Consider the following 22,045-nt stretch of genomic DNA (forward strand, 5'->3'; position numbering starts at 1 on the left):
ATTATTGTGTCCGTCGTGCAGGGAGGGGCTGTGTGGGGAGGGAGGGGCTGGGTGGGGAGGGAGGGGCTGGGTGGGGGGTGGCTGGGTGGGCAGGGGCTGGTCACCCCGTGGTGCCCTTATAAAACTCAACGTTTCACCTACTCACGCCGGCTTGTGCCCGCCCTCACAGTCGGGCATATTTGCGGAATACACCACGCCGCCGTTGACCCTGCAGGCCATTGACCGAGCAACCCAACGTTCCTACCAGCTCCCTCCGCAAGAATGTGTTACTGTACTGTCGTGGATGATGTTATAACTGTTGTCAAACCATTACAGGGTCAATATCAATGCAGTTGGTTGATGTTATTATCAGCTGGATTTCTTGTAACTTGGATCTTGACAATGTATTGATGTTTATTTCTATAAATCGCCGGTTCATTTCCATCTCTCAGCGAGGCATTTGAAACAATTGTCGTGGGTTCAACGGAGGCACACACTTGAACTTGTAGGCAACACGCTTATTACACGGCCCCAACAGGGCTACTACTTACACCTTACAATGGGATAACTACATAACTGGGTGAGGTAAGAGACACACTGTCTGACCCACAATGCCGAACGGGACGACCGACGATCGAGGAGATGTAGTCCGGCGGGTTGATTCCAGCAGACAGCCGCGATTGCTCTCGGGACTTCCCTTTTATGCTCCCGGGAGGCGTGGCCTCGCTCCGCCTTCGGCCAGACCCCCTTTTGGATCTCACCAGAAGGTTCTTGACCGAGCATCACGTGTCCCTCAAGCCACCCTTTGGGCCCCCTCACTACCCTGTCCCGGTCACGTGCCCTCTCGGGTTCATCCAGACCAGGGGTCCCCAACCCCCAGGCCACGGACCGGCACCGGTCCGCGGCCTGGTAGGAACCGGGCCTCACAGCAGCAGGAGGTGAGCGGTGAGTCCGCGCGTGGCCCGCCCTCATTGTTTTATTATTCACCACTTCCATCCGCGCCTCTTTCCCGCACTGCGCACTCGTCTCAATCACAGTGTTGGTAAGCCCACAAGCTCTAGCCCCTAGTAGCCACAATGAGTTAAAAACAAACATTGCTGGAGAGCTTCTTTGAAAAGGGGGAAAGACCCAATGATGAACCCCCCCCCCCATCCCCCGGTCCGTAAAAAAATTGTCTTCCACGAAAACGGTCCCTGGTGCCAAAAAGGTTGGGGACCGCTGATCCAGACTTGTCAAGTCCCTACTTGCCCTCTCTCCGACCGTCACCAGAACCATGCCCCCCCCGGGCCCGCTTCTATGCCATACCGACTGGTGCCAGAGAGAGCCTCAAGACGCCCAGTTCCACTCCTGTGGCAGTAGCTGGCGTGAACCCCCATTAATTTCACTACACAATGACTAAATTACTTAGATGTCCCCGTTTTTGTTCACGTCACGTGGGTGCTCAAAATAAACCGAGATGTCGCACCTGTGGTGGGGTAAAGTGTGGTTACATCATCCAGCGCGTCTGCTCAGTGTTTATGAAAGAGTAGACCAAATACCGTATCTTGTAGATTCGCTCTAGCAGAGGCCATTTCGCCGGCAGTGGCGTGAGCACGTACCTGCAGGACTGCACCCTCACCTTGTGTACTGTGTATTGTTCTACCTGCCACCGTGCCGCTTGTACCTTTCGCTTGTGCCAATACGTGTTGTTTAACTTATGCTTGTTTTCCAGTCGGTACTGTTGATGGGTTTTCTCGTCATATCCGGATTTGAATCAGTGGACGTGAACGATCCTGGCGTGGCATACGAATAGGCCAACATAGCAACATCGGCCCCTCCTGTGAAAACGGAGCAGGATGGTCCTGATAGCGTCTCAGTCCGCACCGAAGTGACGCTTTGCTGAACACACAAGAAGATAAAAAAAAATTGCTATGAGAGCGAAATTCGTCAGGTAATGGGTAAATGTTATATTTATTTTGTATTGTTCAATGCATTGGTTTGTATCTGCTATCAGACATACACGGGTAAATATGATTACAATGTGAAGTAGATGTAACTGATAACGCTCGACTATTAAGCGTTTCAGCAATTAACACCTCTGACAAAACAAGTCACATTTGATAAATAAATATTAGTCAAGTGTATATATTAAAATATATGAACAGACACTTCACCTTCTTGACATATCCGTCTCTCCACGTAAAAAGTATTCTTACACTTCCCATTTGCCACATCGTCTCATGTGAGTGCATCATTTCAGCAGCATTGCTTCACCACAAGCACACTCCATGCCGGTTTAGACAGACAGTGTCTCATCACAGCAGTCAGGCTTGCTGAAATGAGGCAATGCATTTTGAGACGGGTCTGGTGTTTTATGATATTAAACCAATGCCGCTGAAGTTATCCACTTCCAGGTGGCCGGTGGGTTGTGTAATAATTGATGTGGATGGACAGATGTGGGAAGGGGGCAAATCGTCTGCTTGTGAGTATGATGTAGCGTTGCGCGTTAGAGCCGGGTCTCGCACTGCAGGCGGACTCGGCTGTCGATCTGCCAGTATTCCGTCTCCACGTCGCTGCCCGCGGCTCCTCTGTCCGGTGGGCAGAGTCTCTCTCCCACCCCTCGCCGCTTCACATCCACAATCATCCTTTCAAATTCCTCGCGCAGCCCATGCGCACTCGCCCTGTCGGCACACACGACGCATCACACATACCTTGCGTTTTCATTTAAAAATCCGATGTTATGCTTTCCACCATAAACAAAAGTTAAAGTGATTTGCTGCTCAAACGACACGTGCTCATATCCTGTTTACAGCCCTAAACAAGTACTGTATTGGAAATTCCACATTCAACAGCAGGGACAAGTCAATCATAAGACAACCACAGAAGACTTTCCCAAAACAAAGTGGTACTAATTGTATTTACCGAATGAGAGCTTTCTAGATTTGGAGTTTTCGTGACTGCAAGGATCCATACTCTTTGGTTCTTTCGGTAAAGTCACGTAGAAGGGGAATAATAAAACAATATATATATAAAACAAGATTATTTATCATTTTTATATTTATTATTAATATTTTTTTTTTCTCTTCTACGTGACTTTACCGAAAGAACCAAGAATATGAGAGCTGCTAGATTTATCACTGAGCCACCTGGCTGGATACATCCTGCACAAACATCTGTGCTACACTGGGTGCGTCTAATGTCGCATACGTCTACGGTAAATGTATTTGGTACTCAAGCGATCTATCTACAACAGCGCGGTAGGAGTGACAACATCATTTACAGGGTGTACTGTAGAAACCATAACAGACGTATTCTATTTAACACAGCACATGACCCATAGCTCAGAGGGCCCCTTGCCTCTAAAAATCTGGCAGTTCACCAGCATTGGTTCAAGCAAGCCTGACTGTTGATGAGACACTGAGTTTGACACCAGTCCAAGGTTTTGATTGCTCTTAACCAATGCTGTTGAAAAAATCACTCCCAGAATATGTTGTGGCTGTTGAGATGAGTTCCTTTGTTTCATTTAGTGTTGAAAAAGCTACAGGAATTTATATACTTTAGCGATTTTTTTTGTATTTAGATTCAGTGATTTGCACGCCTGTCCTATATTTTGCACTCCTATCAGTAGTAACGTTCTGACCTGCCCGTCCTAGATATGAGTGAAAAAGAGCTCCATAGCTCATTGGATTCCTCCAGTCTAAATAAAGATTTTTATTCTGAATAATGTTATGATTTTTTGTGTGGAGGGATTGATATGGAAAGGAGGCGATTTGCCGTATTTTTTTTTCTACCTGTCCCAAGCCAGGATTAAGGAGAAGAGTTAGCGTCTGGTGGCAACTGGCCATAAAACCCTGAAGCCAAAACATGGAAAGTCCTTGCTAACAAATTGCCCTCAGTCCCCCGCAGCCCTTAAGTAGGCAGAGGGTGCGAAGAATATCGGGACCCAATGACTCTGCCGCTGCAGGGAGCTGGCGGTGGTAGTATGTTGTTTGCACATATCAAGATGGAGAAAACAAAATGGAAAAAGCAGAATGTTGTTCGGGAAGAAGATAAGGTTGGCCACATGGAATATTTGAACAATGACAGGAAAAGGTCAGGAATTAGTGGGCTGCTTGAGGAGGAGGAAAGTCAACATCGCATACATCCAGGAAACAAAATGGAAAGGCAGCAAAGCGAGAGAGATTGGCTGTGGGTTTAAAGTGTTATACCATGGACCAACAGCAATGAGAAATGGGGTTGGAGTTGTGCTGAGTACGGAGATGAAGACAAAGGTGGTGGTAATCATACGAGTGAATGACACTGATGATAGTCAGACTGGTACTGGACAGTGTAGTGCGTATGCCCTGCAGATGGGCTGCAGTTGGTAAGAGAAGGATGCACTTTGGGAGAGCTTAGACCAGGAGTTTCAGAGCTTACTGGTAGATGAAGCAGTGGTGATTGGTGCAAAATTAAATGGAAGAGTGGTAAGAAATAAGGATGGATAGAAGATACGGATATAACAGTAGGAATGAGGGAGGAGAGGACATTCTTTGAATGGCCTAGACAAATCAAGTTCAAGTTCATTTATTAGGTATAGCCCTGTGAGCCATTCAGCTCTTGAATCGGGTGCAACCGCAACAAACAAAAAACAAAAACATGAACAAAAAAACATCTTAAAGTGAATGATCTTGCAGTGGTGAATACCTACTTCCAGAAGCAGGAGGGACATCTGATGACCGACCAGAGTGGAGAGGTGAAGAGCCAGATAGATTTTATTCCGATGAGCAGGAAGCACCTGAAAGGAGTGCATAACTGCAAAGTGATCTCTGGAGAGTGTGTGACTGGCCAACATAGACTACTGGTGGCAGACTGTGTAGTGAAAGGAGTTAGGAAGAGGAAGGTGAGAAAAAATAACTGTAGCAGGGTGAAGTTGTGGTGACTAAATAATGACAAAGAAAATGTCTGCAGGCAAGCTATGGAGAACTTAAAAAGCATAAGGCCTAGTGGGAGAGTGAATGAAATATGGCAACATCTGGCGAGTGGAATACTGAAAGCAGCAGGTAGTACAGTGGGAGTGAGCAAAGAAAGACCGATGCAACAGAAGGAAACATGGTGGTGGAGTGATAAAGTGCAAAAGGCAACAAGAGAAAAAAAGGCCAAGTTTAAGAAGTGGCAGAACACGAGAGAGAAGGGCCATCTAGATGAATAGCTGGCAGCGAGAAGAGCGGCAAAGCGAGTGGTAGCAATGGCAAAAACAACGGCATTTGCACAACTCTACCAGACGTTTTACAGCAAAGAAGGCTAGAAGATGGTCTACCCTTTGGCAACAACCAGAGAAAGAGAGATGGAAAGAGTACTTTGAGAAGTTGCTGAATGTGGAAAACTCAAGACGCAAAATGGTCGAGGAACATGAAACAATTGAAGTAGTTGCAGAGACTATAGCCAGAGAAGAGGTGGTGGAGGCTCTGGTGAGCATGAAACATCAAAAGGCAGCGGAGCCAGATGAGATTCAAATTGATGTTTAAATTAATGAGAGGGAAGAGTGTTGAAATAATGATGGGACTATTTGGGAAAATCTGGATGGAGAAAAAAATGCTGGATGCGTGGAGAGAGAGAGAGTACATTGGTTCTCATCTCTAAAAGGAAAGGTGATGTACAAGAGTGGGAACTACAGATGAATAACAATGATGAGTGTCACACCATGAAACTATGGGAAAGGATCATAAAAAGGAGACTGAGGAAGCTGGTGGATATTGGCGAGAGTCAGTTTGGATTCAGACAGGGAAGGTGAACAATGGATGTAGCCTTTGCACTGAGAGTATTGATGGAGAAGTTCACAGAGAATAAACGGGACCTGCATTTGGTGTTTATTTATCTAGAGAAAGCGTATGACAGGGTGCCTCGAGGGCTCATTTGATGGTGTACGAGAAGAAGAGGAATTGCTGAGGTGCATGTCCTGCTGATCCAGGATATGTACGAAGGAGAGAAAGTGCACGTGCGGAGCAGCCGTGGGGTGTCGGAGAGCTTTCAAGTAAAAGCAGGAGTGAGGCAAGGTTCCGACCTGAGTCCCTTTCCTTGTCATCCTGGTGCTGGACACAGTGACGAGAGATATTCAGAGGGAGCCCCCTAGTGTATGCTGTTTGCAGACGATATTGTGCTATGCGGTAAAAGCAGAGGGGTAGTGGACGATGATTTGAAGATTTGGGTCCAAAAGATTGAAGAGAATGGGTTGAGGATCAGTTGGACAAAGATGGAGTACATGGGGGCACATTTCAGTAGAAATAATGCAGGAGGATTGTAAATTGGAAGTGACCAGTGAATGAAGACGAATGAGTTGAAGTACCTGGGTGTAATGATGTAGTGCTGATGAATCACTAGAGGGAGAGATGAGAACAAGGGCTGGATGGCTGAAATGGCGAGAGATGACCGGTGTGGTGTGCGATAAGACGGTCCCAGTCTGGTTGAAGAGAAAAGTGTGCAAGACGGTGGTGAGGCAAGTGCTGTTGCATGGGGCCGACTGCTGCTTGAGCACACGAAAAAGGGAGGTCCAAGCTATGGCAGTCACAGAGATGAGGATGTTGAGGTGGATGTTGGGTTTAACAAGGAAAGACAGGGTGAGAAATGAAGAAGTGAGAGGAAGACTCAAGGTGGTAGAAATCACAGAGAAGATGAGAGAGAAAAGGCTGGCGTGGTTTGGCCATGTGGAGAGACAACAGGAAAATGATGTGGGTCAGAAGGTGCAAGTGATGCAAGTGGAAGTAAAGAGATCAAGTAAAAGGCAGAAGTAGAGGTGGGGGGCGATGTGGAGCAATCGGACATGGTGGCCCGAGGAGCTGAAAGAGAGATGGCACAGGACAGGACATCATGCAGAAGGTTGGCAAGGACAGCATGAGAGGGACAAACGCGTGGAAGAAGAATAGTTAATTTGTGGTCTAGACGTTCGTGCACACGAGGCTTTGAAAGTGAAGTACTGCGTATGCTCCCATAGGCAATGGATAAAAGGTCAAGCAGAGGGTCGCCAGATTTCACACAGACCAAACCCAGACATGTTTCTCAGTCGGGCTAGATCTATCGATTTTGCCTGCAGGAATTCATGTTCTTGGGTCTTTCAGTAAAGTCACGTAGATAGTAATCTTGATTTAAAGCTTTCGTGACTAAAGGAATCCATACTCTTTGGTTATTTCGGTAAAGTCACGTAGGTACAAATAAAATAAATCACGACGTTTCGAAAGCAGCACAAGCGATCGAAACGTCGTAGTTTTTAGTTATTCTTTTGTTATTTTCTTTGAACCTATCTACATGACTTTACCGAAAGACCCAAGAATATAGATCTATCGATATTGTGCAGTTCACGGAATGACGTTCAACACAATGGGGCTCCATGGTGGCGAGATGTTAACTTCCTCGCCATGTATGGAGAAATCCGTGGGTTCGATCCCAACCTGTGGTTGTGTGGATGTTTTTCTGGGTCCTCCAATTTTCCCTCCACATTTAGAAATATGCGCTTTCAGTATTTGACTGCTATAAATTTCCACTTGATGAGCCGCTTCATACGTGTGGCAAATTCGCTTCTAAAAAAGAGCTATGTAGCTCAGTGGGCCTTACCTGATGAAATAAAAAGCATTCATAGTTTTAGTTTAATGCCACCACCAGATCTTAGTAAAAATCTATTCCTGCCACCCTAACACAGCAGGTGCCAAATCCCAGACCGTCTGGGTCAAACATAGACAGGCAGCAACCCCCATGCATCATGACGTGCCCGCGTCCAGTAGAATGACTGCCGCGGGTGTTGAGGAGTGCGGTACACACGCTTTGGGAGGCTCGGGCAGCTTCTTGAAGAAACCCTTTCGTCCAACCAGCCAGTAAGTGACTTCTAGCCCCCGACCCTGAAAACACAGGCTCAGAACACTTTACAAAGTTGATCATGACCATGAACAGCCGTTATCTATTCATTGCTGCATAAAGGCCCGTCCCACTTTCTCATCATCCTTTGCGGTTTTGCGACGCATCTGCGCATGAGCTGACGGCTGCGTCTCCACAGTGGTCATTCTCAGGCACATGCCCTCCTTTGGCTGTCATTGCAGAATAACCACTTTCTCGAATAATAAACACAAGTATTTCCGGCACGTGTTATTCATATTAATGCATTTATTTAGCAATCTAATTTGAAAATAATGTATAAGCTGTCAAAACGCAATTAAAATAAATATCATTGCAAATGTATGTAAAGTATGTTGAACTTCTATGGCACTGTACGTAGCCAATCGTGCACTAATCGGAAGTTACGTGTCAATCACGTGTCAATCACGTGTCAATCCTATAATCTCCACAACAATAGCAGTGCGGCTGCATTTTTCATTTCCTGTGCGCATAAAAAGAGTCGCCGTGTTAATGGAGCCACCGTATCAATAGGGGAGCTGTAGCACCAGTTTAACAGGTAGGCTTTCGCTACCAATATCATTCATAATATATATTTTTTGGGGGGTTAGATAGCGTAAATATAAATGTGTTTGTTAAACCCACCACTACCCAACAAAGCCAATTAGTAAGGTTTGTCACGGAGACAGAAGATGCCAATTCGTTACAAGTACAGCACACCGGTGTGTTGGAGAGAAAATCCACAACATTTACAATCTGAGTACGATATTTTGTCAGTAATTACAACTAGCTTCATCAGGCGACAGGCAGATTTGTGGAGAAATCCTCCTGTTTCGTTCCTTAAATAGAGGGAGAACTGTGATGAAGTCACTAGTGAGCCCTACTTGTGGGAATGGGGGAGGGATTATAATGCATTTAAATGACTATGGGTTGAGCTTAACACGTAGTAGGCTTTCGCGACCAATATCATCCATATTAGAGGTTTTTTTTACGGTTAGATCGCGTAAATATATAAATGTGTCGTTAAACCCGCCACCACCCGACACAGCCAACTAGTAAGGATTGTCACGTAAACAGAACGTGGCCAATTCGTCACTAGTACAGCACTAACCAGTGTGTTGGAGAGCCAAGCCACAATATTTACAATCTGAGTACGACGTTTCGCCAGGAATTACAACTAGCTTCATCAGGCGACAGCCAGATTTGTGGAGAAGTCTCACTGTTTCGTTCCTTTTATAGAGGCGTAGATGTAGTGACCACGCTTCTGCACTCTTGCGCAAAGTGGGGGGTGGGGGGGAGATTGCTGAGGCAACGTACATTGTGCATTATGCGAGCAGCACTAAGGCGGCAGCTATAGGAACGGTTAAAATTATTTTTTATTTCTTTCAATTTTGATTGGAGATGTTGTAGATTTTCTCTCCAACACACCGGTGTGCTGTACTAGTAACGAATTTGCATGTTCTGTCTACGTGACAAACCTTACTAATTGGCTGTGTCGGGTGGTGGTGGGTTTGACGACACATTTATATTTACGCGATCTAACCCAAAGAAACCTCCATTGTGGATGTAGCACTCGTGTCACGCACAGGTCGTGTGCCACATCACCTTCAGCTCGACGATGCCGCGGCACGTGAACTGATGTCCTGACTGCTGTGCGTTGAGGGTGTCCACAGTGGACTGGCTTACGTGGATCCTGTAAGCTTCACACACACACAGTCCAGGGTGCCCTTATCACTGAGCGTGGCGGCTGGGCAGAGATTGGCCGTGTTGCACGTGTCCTGTAACCAGGGACTGGAGGCAGCGAGAGTTGGTCGCCATCTCCTGGCTTTCCAGAATATTGCAGCGCAGCATGCGGATTAATTTCCACTGTTAGGAGAATTGTTACCCTCCTCGCATGAGTAGGTTTTCTCTTGCTACTCCGGCTTCATCCCACATCTAACAGAGCCGGCCAAACATCCCGAAATAGGACCACAAAGCTTGGGCATTGCCGGTGTGGATTCTCGCTGCCCTCCCGCTCTTCTGTGGGACGCTTCGTGGAGGCGTTACACTATCTCCCATTGCGTCTTGAGGTGCAGTTCACATGTACATCGACATGAGGACTGAACACAATTTTATCATGACAATATTACAACTTTAATCATGGCGTGCGTAGTTTACTGGTGGTGATTCACCCAGGTAGTTTGGGAATAATAGCAGCTCCTCTGCGTTTGCTCTCTGATTTATTTGCATGTCACCGCAATGGCTATAGTACATTTAACAAACAAGTTTAATTATTTGAGTGTGACACGTGACTTTGTGTTGCTGGGTTTATTGTAAAACCATTCTGGCGCAAATTCCTGATGCTCAGACAGATTAAACGTGAACGCAAATATCAATTATCTCCACATTCACCGAGAGCGTCATTTACAACAGAAAGATAACGACGAGTTGATAATGCAGGAACTGGGCCCGGTCAGAGTTTGTGTTACCAGGTGAAAACTTCAGCCTACCAGGGTATTATGTACAAGGCCAACCTTGACATAACAGCAATACAAATCAAGTGGCGAGAGAGCATAAGCAAGTACAGGCGTTCCAAGCTCTCATAAACGCAGATGTAAGGTGCAATCAGGTGTTTATAATAAACTAGAGATGTTCGTTTTAACGATCGGAATCATGAACATATTCTAACCAGTAAAACAGGCACCGCATTGCACAGAACGTCCATTTACAGCGGCAGCCGGGGAAGTGATTAACGGAGCTCAATAGGGAGCCACCATTGGCACGTACGGTAGCCCGTCGACTCCATGCGAGACGCAGTGTTGACAGTGTCCCCGAAGAGGCAGTACCGGGGCATCTTGTTCCCCACCACCCCCGCCGCACACTTTCCTGGCAAAGAGTCACGTAGCAGCGGCCAGCAAGAGTGAGTGATGTCCACCCATCCCCACTAAGCACGTCAGGCTGGGCCAACGCTGGCATGTGTTTGGACCAAGGTTGGTCCAACGTTCCATATTTACTGGGTCATCCACGCACCTCCACTTACAACAGCGTGTACTGCAAGGCATAGTTGGCTACATATGGTGCGAAAGAAGTTCAACATACGTACATACTCCACCTACTGCAGTATAGGCCGGCATGGGTGTGTGTGCTGGCTGAGAGTGTGATGCATGGGGGGGGGGGGGGCGGTTTGTATCCTGCTGAAGTTTGTGAGTGGTAGTATAGTGGGGAGTGGTGGCACAGCGGTTAGTGCTCTGCGCTACAAACCCGGCGACCTGAGTTCAATTCCCTCTCATGGTCAACACCAATGATGATTATCTGAACCAGTCCGGGGCCTCCCCTAGGTCAACTCAGCCTCAAATGAGTATCTGGTGGAGTGTGTAAACATCGCTGCTCGGGAGACAAAGGCGGTCGGGCGTGGTACTGGCCACCCACCTCCTCGTATGCCATGCCGGCCTTCAAAGGTGATCGCTAACAGCAATTGCCCCAACAGTCTGTTAAGTCTATGCAGTGGATCTTTGTATTTTCTGCAGGTGCGATGGCAACACAAATGGATGTGTGTGCTGACTCAATGTGTGCATGTGCATGTGTCCTGCCTGAGTGTATGCCGATGCGGACCCAGACGGGCAGGCCCGGCAGGTGCTGAATGTGGAACGAGCCCATGAAGGCGAGGATGTCCAGGGCCACGTTGGCGATTTCCATGGCGTGGTGGCAGCCGTTGCGCTTGGGCAGCCCCGACACCAGCATATAAGCGTCACCTATTGTTTCCACCTGCGCAATAAAATCTAATTTGGCATCAAAGGGCAGCGGGTCCTGTCCTACATCAGCCAAACGGCCTGCATTGTGCGAGCGCATTATTTCATAGCGTTAGTTCCACGGGTTTCAACGATATTCTGTCTCAATAGCAGTCAGGCTTGCTGTCCCAATGTGTATAGGCAAGGACGCCTCAGCTGTTCTATGCGACTGCACAGTTGTGAGGCTTGGACACTAAAAAATTAACCCGTAAAAACAAAGTTTTTCACTATAAATCCTTTATATGCGTGGCGGCTAGAGTCCTCTCGTCCTCTGGCTTGAGATGGCTGCCACTTATGGGTCAGATGATTGCCTGCCACCATTAAGCAATTGATAATTAAATATAATTTATTTTTTTCTAAAAAGTGTAAAATTTTGGAATTTTTTTCTCACGAAAATAGATTGTCACGCACAACTAGTCTGTGTGCAAAATGTCAGCTCGATTGGATCACGGGAAGTGGGTTAAAAAACGACCGAAAGATTTGCACGGTTGTACGCGCGCAAGCAAGCAAGTGAACTTAATATAAAGGATTTAAAAAGGGAACCATGCGAAGGATGGAGGTGCTTGTGTTTCAGAGTTTCAAGCGGATGTTTGGAACAGGATGGATAAGGGAGGCAGTGACTTGACCCAGCAGTTGCGCATTTACTGCTTGCTGCAGAGGCTCATGGTTCCAATCCGGCAGGCGTCCCTGGTTAACACTATGGGAATAATAACAATAAAATATAGAATTTGAAGGATAGGCCATTATGTGCCTGCGTCATGATCCAAATTGATAAATTTACAAAAATGACACTGAAAATGATTTAATTGGGAAAAGCATAGCAAGTGTCGCTCCCGAATGCAATAACCTAGTAGGACCCTGCTGGAAAAAAGTCTTGAGGCTCAGTGAGGCTTTCCTGGGTAAATAAACTGGTATATTGCCATAGCACGATGCTGGTTTAACACAGGGGAAGACAGAAGAGTGTGTACTTGCTGTGCAAATCTCACAGGGAGCCCTATCGCCACCCCTCAAAGGCAGAAGGGTACAAGAGGAAGAATATGATGGACGTGGTGGTGGGTGGGGGGGAATGGCATCAAGGAGTGGACCCATACCTGGCATACATTGCACGTCGACCAGCAAACCCAGAGCTGACACCGATGGACGATTCCTGACTGATTTTTGGGTTTGGTCACGTGATGATCTGACCAAAGTTGTGTCATTAAGACTCTCTACCACCTGACACAGCCATGCAACTTTTCACGTGATGTACAAGCGTTGTAATGGTGGTGAGCTCGGGAACGATTCTCACAGCCACCCTTGGGTGTGTGAACACTTGTACACCACGTGATAATTTCATGTTGTCTGGCTGTGTCGGATAACGGAGGGTTTTAACGGCAAATCTTGACCGGATAAATTACGTGGCTGAATTGAAAACTCCTCTGTGAGTGGCAACATCGGCTCGAGGCCTCCGCGTCTGCAGAGAAGCGATTGCGGCAGCAATGCAGGGCCAGCGTGGCTTCTCGAGCACTCGCCTTGTAGACATCGTGCGAGTCAACGATGGAGTCGAACTCCTTGTACAGGTCATTGAGCAGGCACACGACCTCCATGGGCTCGCAGTGCTTGCAGATGGTTGTGAAGCCCACGATGTCACTGAAGTAGATGGTGACCTCCTCGAACAGCTCCGGCTGCACCGAGCCGACGCTCTTGAGTGCCTGCACCACTGTCCTGCGCGGGGGACACCGCGCACCGAGGTCACGCTCCGGGGCTGCATCGCTCTGAGACAGCGTCATACCGGCAATTAACAAATGTAGAACAAAAACGTAAAAGTGTGCAAAGAGGCACGGAGAGATGCACGCTTGGAATTGCACAGAGAGACAGAAAGAGGAACAAGCGGATCAGAGAACGCATGCAGGTTAATGGGAGATGGAGCGATGAAATCATCTCGCGTGCAAGTGCGGGATGGATCGTCAGAATCTTGAAATTGTTGGGAATGTGCGAGGTGGTGGTGGGAATGGGATACCTTCATCCAGTAGCGGATCAACCATGGCTGATGGTTAATGCGGTCTGTAGCCGCGATTCTGGTGAAAGATGAACGCCTGGCATGGCTGGCGACGCTTACTTGGGCAGTAGCTGGTAGTTGAGGTGGTCGGCGCGGTCGCGTTCGCGCTTGTACAGCTCTGTGCGCTCCTCCACCAGGCGTTCCAGGTTCTTGGAATACTGCTCGAGCCGGCGGATCAGGCTGTCCACGTAGCTCTCCGCCTTGCCCTTGTGGATGCACCTGGAGCGGTGCACTCTAGTTACGGGTGGCAGTGCAGTGGTAAGACTCGTGCCTTGTATGTTGAACTTCTTTTCTTTTGCACTTTACGTAGCCAACCGTTCTAATCGGAGGTTTTGCACAGTGTGAGAGTGAGTGAGTGTGTCTGTAATGTGTGAGTATATGCGAATCAGTGTGTATGTTCTCCCCCTGTTTTGCATGGGTTTATTCTGGGTTCTCCGGTTTCCTCACATAGCTAAATAAAAACCACACAATGTAACTGGTATTGGCCAAACATCTCGAATTAACTGAAAATTACTAAATTCGGATGACACATAGGAACATCACCCTCTCGTGCGAAAACCTGGCAGACCTTCCTGAGTCTCGAGACTCGGTGAGGTTTTGCTGGGTAAACAAGCGGAGTCATAACAGTAACACATTCCTGCGGAGGGAGCTGGTAGGAACGTTGGGTTGCTCGGTCAATGGCCAGGGTCAATGGCGGCGTGGTGTTTTCCGTAAATATGCCCGACTGTGCGGGCGGGCACGAGCCGGCGTGAGTAGGTTAAACGTTGAGTTTTATAAGGGCACCACGGGGTGACCAGCCCCTCTCCACCCAGCCCCTCCCTCCCCACCCTCCCCACCCAGCCCGACCCTCCCCACCCAGCCCCACCCAGCCCCTCCCCACCCTCCCCTCCCCACCCAGCCCCACCCCTCCCCACCCAGCCCCTCCCCACCCTCCCCTCCTCACCCAGCCCCTCCCTCCCCACCCAGCCCCTCCCCACCCTCCCCTCCCCACCCTCCCCACCCAGCCCCTCCCCACCCTCCCCTCCCATCAAGTCCCACCCTCCCCCACCCAGCCCCTCCCCACCCTACCCTCCCCACCCAGCCCCTCCCTCCCCACCCAGCCCCTCCCTGCACGACAGACGGACACACTAATCCCCTGTGGGCTGGTGTAACCAGAAGATTCCTACCAGTATAATAGGAATACTACGCCACAGCTCCACACAGCTACAGCCAGACCTTCGAGGCAGCCGTGCCGGCAGCGTGCGTCGTGCGTAGAGCAGGCCATTCACACGTCAAGGGCGATGACGCCCAGTGACACCCCACATCTATGATCCCTGCATCCACAAACCCCTCCTGCACAGCACTGGGAAGTATGGTCAAATAGCCTCCGGGACCGATACAGCATGGGGAGGCCCTCATCCAGCAGTGGATCGACTAAAAGGCCATACATGCAACGTTACATTCAGCATTTTACTGTTCCAACGTTCAACACTGTTATGTTACCTACTATAGGCTGTTTATACGTCACCATTACCAAAGCCAAGGAGAAATGCTTTGTTCCCAGGCACGGCGCCTGCATGACACATCCGAATCACAAAACCTAATTCGCGAGTTCTTAACACGGACACTGGAGCAGTCTCCACGAGTCTAGACACCAACTTAATCTTAACCCTAAGAGAAGACCTCAGAGCGAATGGTGGTGGGAGACTGTGGGTCTCTGTGTGTGGGTCTCTGTATGAGTCTATGAGTCTCTGTCTATGGATTCGTGTGTATGTATGATGAACTTCTCTCGCACCATATGTAGCCAACCATGCTAATTGGAGGTGCATAGCTTCAGTGGTTGCCTACTATTGCAAGGAGCATTCGAGGTGGCCGCAGAAGCGCATCTGAAAGTGTGACCCAGTGACTGTCTTTGCTCGATGGCTAACCAAAATCCACTGTGAGGATGACAGAAGTTTGCGTGATGGTTTATGCTCCATGATGACATCGAAAAGATATTAGTGATTCATTTCTAGCAAGCACATTGTGTGTAATAAGTGCGACCTTATAAGCCAATAGAGCTCAGCGAGCACTGGGCAGATATGGTCGGGTCTTGCAGTACTCATCACGATAGGTGCCACATAATGTTGTACATGTTGCAGCTTGGTAATGTTGTTGCCAGACGTCCCGTAGAGTAAAGAGTTGCAATAATCAAGTCTTGTCAATACAAAGCTACACGTCACTATGTTGGCTATATGAGTCTATGGCTCTCTGTGTGAGTCTATAGGTTCCAATATTAGTCTATAGGTCTCTATGTGAGTCTATGGCTCCTTGTGTGAGTCTCAGAGCAGACGGCGGGATGACACTGTCACGGCAGGTTTTGGAGGCCGCTGTGTGCCTCATGCGCAGCACTTGCGGAATCTGCAGAGGAGGGTGGAGCATGTTGGTTGCAATGAGGTGCAGTGGTGGTGGTAGCATCAGCGGATCAGGCTGCGATGACGTCTCGACCTTGAGAGGAAAGCTTTGTCCCCCCTAACTCACAAAAACAGGTTGAGAGCCACCTGGAAACTTACATTGAGATCCGACGCAAAATGCCCTCAATTTTACGAAAGTCCGGTCTCTTATCGGGAACCTCCTCCCAACAGTCGGTGATCATTGCGCAGAGCTGTGGAGAGGGACGGTCGTCAGTCAGCACGTTCTGTTTTGGTATCCGATGCTCTAGTACAGACAGAACGTTGTCAAGATGTCCTGGGCTCACACCCAACTCATTGATCAACTCTTTAAGGAAGCAACACAAGTTTTCCATCCAACTTTCTCTACCCAAATACCATGGTTTTTGGAAAACTGGAAGCTCTGTGTGACGTGGAGCTCAACTCCAACATGAACATGGGCCCCGGTGACTAAGCCGTGGAGCAAGCAGCTCAAAATTGCAAGATCGCAAGTTAAAAGCATGGCTGCGTGGTTGACTCAGCCCAAAATCCCTCCCTCCAGGGTCAATAACATTAGCTACCAGTTTGTAGGAAAGTCAACAGTGGTTGTCCTATGGAGATACATGCCCCCACCATAGCAATGTGGAATTTCCACCAATGACGCAGGGCTGTGAACAGGAGATGAGCACCAATACCTCAATGCTTATTTCAGCCAGAACTCTGACATTTGAAACACAAGAGAGAAGTGGCAACATCATGAAATCACTTTATAAAACCACGGCACGCAAAATAACTCACCTCTTCACCTCCACCTTTATGGATGAAGTCATTCATGTCCAGTGTAGGCCGCAAGACCTTCCCACTGAGCAGCTGCTCCACAATATCTGGAACGTACACCCGGTGACGTTTCTGAGATTCCATGGTCATCTCAAAATAAATAAGCAGACAAGTCGCCTCCTTCCCATATCTGTCTGGTGAACTCCTAGATTTTTATAGGCAGGGACTATCTCGATTAAATATGTATCCTGGTTCAATTCAAAGCTCTAAAATACACAACACAGAATATGAATGAGCATTGTCGAGATTATAAATAACAAAATAACCAAACAGACAATGTGCCTCCTGTAGAAGGTGTGAGTTGTCTGTTCTTATGGTGTGAACCCACCCGGCCTGTCCGTGGTGTGAACGCGGCCCTACCCTTATCGGTGAGGGAGCTGCCCTGGATGTAGAAGACCTGTCTGCGGTAGAGGATCTCCTGCAGCACGATCCCAAAGCTGTACACGTCGCCCCGCTGCGAGGCCCCCGCCCGCAGGGGCAGCAGCTCCGGGGCCGTCCACAGCCCCGCGGTGCCGGGGGGCAGCGCGTGCACTGTGCTGGGCTGGGGTGCGGGGCAGAGACGAGTCCAGTTGCAACGGAGGTGTTCGGTACGGGCAAAGCCACGTGGCTGGGGTGGTTGCGGCGGTGCGGTTGGGGTGGTTGTAGCTGTGTGGCTGCGTGTTACCTTTGCCTGAGTCTCTATGATGGGCTCGTCCTTGCCGATGGACACCATCGAAACCTTGTTCTTAGGAGCTGAGAACACAAATCCCACTTTGACCCGAACCCTCAGCAAATCACAATATCATAACCAAAAAAAGGGAACTCGCCCTTATCTCTCCCTCGACATAAGGAATTAGTGTTTTTTACAGATCCCATCAGCCATATGGCGTTATGGGAGTGAATTTTCTCAACAGCATTGGATTTGTGCAAGCAAAACTCAAAATCATTTTTTAACATTAAGTGTCTCACTAGCAGAGTCAGGCTTCCTTGAACCAATGCTGGGGAACTGGCTAAATGTATATAGGCAAGGGCCCTCTCTCGGTTAGCCATGCGTCCTCGTTCGACACAAACCTCGACAATACACAGCACAGAGTCATCATGAGCATTGTCATCAAGAACATTCTCTTCTTGATATTCTCCACGGTGCGAGCAGTCGTCGAGGTTCCATCCACTTCACGGAAACGTACGGGCGTGCTCGCTGAACGAATCTCATCGCGCTCACCACGAATGTCATCACGCAGGGAGACCAGGCCGAAGTCCGTGATCTTGACGACCATCCGCCCGTCCACCACGCAGTTGGTAGACTTGAGTCGCCCATGCACGGTGATCTTGCTCGAGTGCAGGTAGGCCATGCCCTGCCCCCGCGCCGTCCAGATGTGGGGAGGTGGGGCACGAGGGGCGGCGTTAACGGCTGGTGGGGCGAATGTTTCGAGTCTGGGTAACATAATACGTAGGTGGTTTATAAAACAAGATACACAAGCAGACAGTAAGCACCCGCTCCTTTCGATATCCGTCCCTCCACATAAAATATTAATGTATTTCTTACACATCCCATCAGCCACACGGCCTTCTGGGACCAGCCTTTGTTCACAAGCAAAACTCTGGACTGGTTTCAACACTCAGTGCCTTATCAGCAGTCAAGTTTTCTGAAGTCAATGCTGGTGAACTGCCAGGTGGTATAGGCATGGACCCTGTCTGTATGGGTCCTGGTTCGACACAAATACACAACACAGAATATTCACCAGCGTTATTGTGGAGGATATAAACAAAATGACTGAATAGACAATTCACATTTAAATCAGCGTCAAAGAAAGCCGGTATAATGTGCGGCAACACCAAGCTCCCCAGACGTCGGGAAACTCCGAGTATTAAGACTCTATAATAGAGCTTTTTTGGGTTAGATCGCGACACATTTATATATGTGCATGATCTAACCCAAAACAACATCTATTGTGGATGATATTGGTCACGAAAGCCTACTACGTGTTAAACTATTATGACTCTGCTAAAGAAACATTGAGTGTCGAAACCAGTCCGTAGTTTGCTTATGCTGAACCAATGCTGCTGAAATTATGTGCTTCCAGAATTCCATGTGGCTGATGGTATCTTTAAATAAAGCTTTATGTGGAGCTACAGCTATGGGAGGGACGAGGCGCAGGGTCTGTTCGTGATTATTTTGCTGCCTGTGTTCTCCGTGGCGACACGCGTGATTGTTTCCGCAATGCAGAGCGGAGCGCGGCGGCGTTGTCAGTTTGGTGGTGAACGAAGGCGGGTTTGGCACGAGGCGCCCGCGGGCCCCGCTGCGCCTTACCTTGGCGATGTCCTGCATGAGCGAAACCTTGAAATCCCAGTCCATCAGTGTCTCCTCAGGGTACGCAACATCGTCGTCCAGGATGTCCTGCTCCCCACACAAGCCACACGCACCGCCACTGTGCATAGCAGTGCCAAGGAGGAGGCCGAGTGAGATGCGTGTGTAGCAGATCGGCTCCCGTGGACAGACGCCACTCATCTTGGGTTATGCCCCCCTTGGTTCAGTAGTCGTGGCCTCTGTATAACTTGTGGTGGTCTGCTTGGTGGTCACCGGCCAGCGGCTGCTCAGCGGTGGAGCGAGCGGCTCGCAATCGGGAGGCCATGAGTTCGAAACCTGGTGGGGGGGTTGACTCAACCCATTATCATCATCATCATCCCTCTGGGGTGGAGGAAATGAGCAGCACTTCGTGAGGAAGCCAACAGTGGTTGTCTTATGGATAGACTCGCCCCTACCATAGGAACGTGGAATAACCACCACTGTCCCAGGGCTGTAAAAAAAATATGGGCGCCAATGCCTCAATGCTTATTTGAGCAATAACTCACTCTTGACTGTTTGGGTATAGCCGGCGTGTGCGGATACGATAGTAGTCCTCTTCCTGCAAGTGTACAAGCTGCGTGCTCCCAGTATCTGCCAGGGGTGTTCTCTGGAGTTTTGGATTGACCCGCAATTATGGCCAAGATAGAAAAGTATTTGAGATAATACTGAACGGGGAAGTAATGTTACTAACATGACATCACTTTCACTGTCTCGCTGCCAAGAACTGGTGACACGCTGCGTCACATGTCTAGAAACACACAAACATATAACCTCAACCGAGACTCATGCGTACTCAATCCAGAGTGCACGCAAATATGGCCAAGAGTGCACGTGCAGAGTATCGCTCACACTGTGCACACCGCTCACTTAAGCCATTTGCCAATTACACCTTGTGCTCAGCGCTGCCACTGTTGCTTGCGTTCAGAAGTCCGCCCAGGCGGAGGACTCGGCAGGGCGAGAGGGGCAGCCCCACTCACCCGCAGAGCAGCGCGGCTGCAGAACTCCACCACCGCGTACGTCGCGCCCACGTCCGTCGTCGTCCCATAGAATTTGACCAGGTTCTCAAAGTCCAGAGCCACCAACTGCACCATGCGTCAACAAAATCAGACGCCCGCAAATCAATCCACATTTCGTGTCGCACGAGAATACGACTCTGTTGGTGTTATGCGATGTAACGTGTGCACCTTCATGGGCTGCTGTTTGCCTGATTCCACGACCTTTTGCACGGCACCCACCTTCTGGAATGTCCTCATAACCGATCTCAATATTCCACATTTCCCTTGTCTAGCAATGTGTGTGTAAAGGCCATGCTGCAGTGTTACCTCTGCCAATATAAACTATATTTTATTATACCAGGTAAGGCCCACTGAGCTATATAGTTATTTTTCAGAAGCGACCTGGCCACAAATGATATCTCACTAAAGTGACTTATCATGTGGAATCCTAGAATCTCACCCAGATCAAGAAAAACGATGGAGAACAGAGTGGAACAATGCAGATGTCCGTAATGAACGCCTCAACATCACACCTCTTGGCTTGAACATTCCTCATCACTTAGCACAGTTGGCTACGTACGGTGCTAAAGAAGGTCAACATATATACATACCATCGACCGTATCACGATATCAACAGGCCGATGTGCACATCTCCTTCATAAATGGAAAATTAAAAACACAAGCCACGGTAATGTGACTGTGGCCATGCAACCAAAACTATGGACCACGCTGTCAACCACCTTAGCCTGTACTCCTTCGACAGAGGAAGAACAACAAAACTAAACCAACTCTCTCTCTCTCCTGAAGCACTCTCTTGGACAGCGGGCCACGACATTGGTATTTAGCTCCTGAACATATTCCCATGTTCAAGACAAGAAACCTCTGCCACTATTGCAATGAATGCTATAGCTAAGCTCCGTTATGTCTGAGGCTGTATACACGACACATTTACACATCTGCTACACTGTTGTTTTTAATGTAAGTAGTTTATTTATTGTTTGTACTGTTTGGAGTAAGTTCTAGCGTGGGTTTCATGTAAGTAATGTATCATTGTGTTTGCTCTTGTGTGCACATTTCCATTCTACAATGTTCTGAAACTACAATGCCCTGAAACTTCCGTCATTGCCAGCAGTCTTGAGTTGTATTCATCCTCGTGACGTGAGTCTCCTCATGCATTGTGTGAATGAGGGACAGTAACTTGCATTGTTAAGCTCCAGCTTTTGTGGTCGTGAGAAGTCCTTCTCAGCCAGGCAGAGCGGCTTCAGAGCAACCACCTGAGTCGGATGCACAGGCACACACCCCGCCATCAACAGCAGCAGCCGTCAGTCGCCACCACGTGGCCACAACGTCACCACGATGCCTGTGGCAGGCCACGTGGTGACTTCATGTGAAGTGTGGAAGTCTCGCTGCTGGTCACGGGACAAACCCAGGTGTTATGGGTTTAACTGACCCAAGTGAATGGCAGATGCGCCAGTCACTCGGATACAAAACGCAGCGACTGCACAGTCAGATAGAGACGCAACACGAAGTTAGATTACCCCTGTGCAGGCCTAGACAGAACCTCCATGCAAGCAGAGGATGTTGTACCCTGAGCAGAATTTTCATCCGTTTTTCATTGAGTGACAACTCTGGGCCGCCACGTTATCCACACAGCAGGTGCCAATTCGCGGACAGGTGGTGACCCCAGTGACGATACCGGGCTCTCACTCCCTATGATGCAATCCCTGTGAACGCACCCGATCTCACTGGATCTCAGAAGCAAAGCAGCCTTGAGCCTGGCGAGCACCTGCATGGGTGCCCTGCGCCGGGACATACCAGTTGGCACACACACGGGGCTGTGATATCGCCAGGGGGCACCATAGCAACTTGTTCAATCCACA

The 22,045-nt window shown here is 48.7% G+C and overlaps 1 protein-coding gene across 2 annotated transcripts in view; it reads right to left on the bottom strand.

Annotated features, from left to right (window-relative positions):
* Positions 1 to 1,921: 1,921 nt before the first annotated feature.
* Positions 1,922 to 22,045, bottom strand: part of LOC133340989 (guanylyl cyclase C-like) — a 34,298-nt gene continuing 14,174 nt past the window's right edge. Inside the window, exons 14-28 of one of the 2 annotated variants that reach the window (XM_061549555.1) lie at positions 21,368 to 21,439; positions 20,148 to 20,252; positions 19,135 to 19,221; positions 18,046 to 18,178; positions 17,509 to 17,576; positions 17,205 to 17,385; positions 16,806 to 16,891; positions 16,152 to 16,243; positions 13,681 to 13,839; positions 13,094 to 13,286; positions 11,385 to 11,559; positions 10,582 to 10,680; positions 9,421 to 9,515; positions 7,747 to 7,823; positions 1,922 to 2,639 (exon numbers count right to left, since the gene is read on the bottom strand). In XM_061549555.1, the coding sequence (XP_061405539.1) occupies positions 2,465 to 2,639; positions 7,747 to 7,823; positions 9,421 to 9,515; positions 10,582 to 10,680; positions 11,385 to 11,559; positions 13,094 to 13,286; positions 13,681 to 13,839; positions 16,152 to 16,243; positions 16,806 to 16,891; positions 17,205 to 17,385; positions 17,509 to 17,576; positions 18,046 to 18,178; positions 19,135 to 19,221; positions 20,148 to 20,252; positions 21,368 to 21,439 (1,797 nt within the window). In that variant the 3' untranslated portion in view covers positions 1,922 to 2,464. Of the gene's footprint in view, positions 2,640 to 7,746; positions 7,824 to 9,420; positions 9,516 to 10,581; positions 10,681 to 11,384; positions 11,560 to 13,093; positions 13,287 to 13,680; positions 13,855 to 16,151; positions 16,244 to 16,805; positions 16,892 to 17,204; positions 17,386 to 17,508; positions 17,577 to 18,045; positions 18,179 to 19,134; positions 19,222 to 20,147; positions 20,253 to 21,367; positions 21,440 to 22,045 lie in introns of both variants that reach the window. The other variant, XM_061549554.1, reaches the window with a different exon arrangement.

This window comes from Lethenteron reissneri, chromosome 10 (genome assembly GCF_015708825.2).
Source record: "Lethenteron reissneri isolate LAM-NWPU_2019-01 chromosome 10, ASM1570882v1, whole genome shotgun sequence".
In the NCBI taxonomy this organism is placed as follows: domain Eukaryota; kingdom Metazoa; phylum Chordata; class Hyperoartia; order Petromyzontiformes; family Petromyzontidae; genus Lethenteron; species Lethenteron reissneri.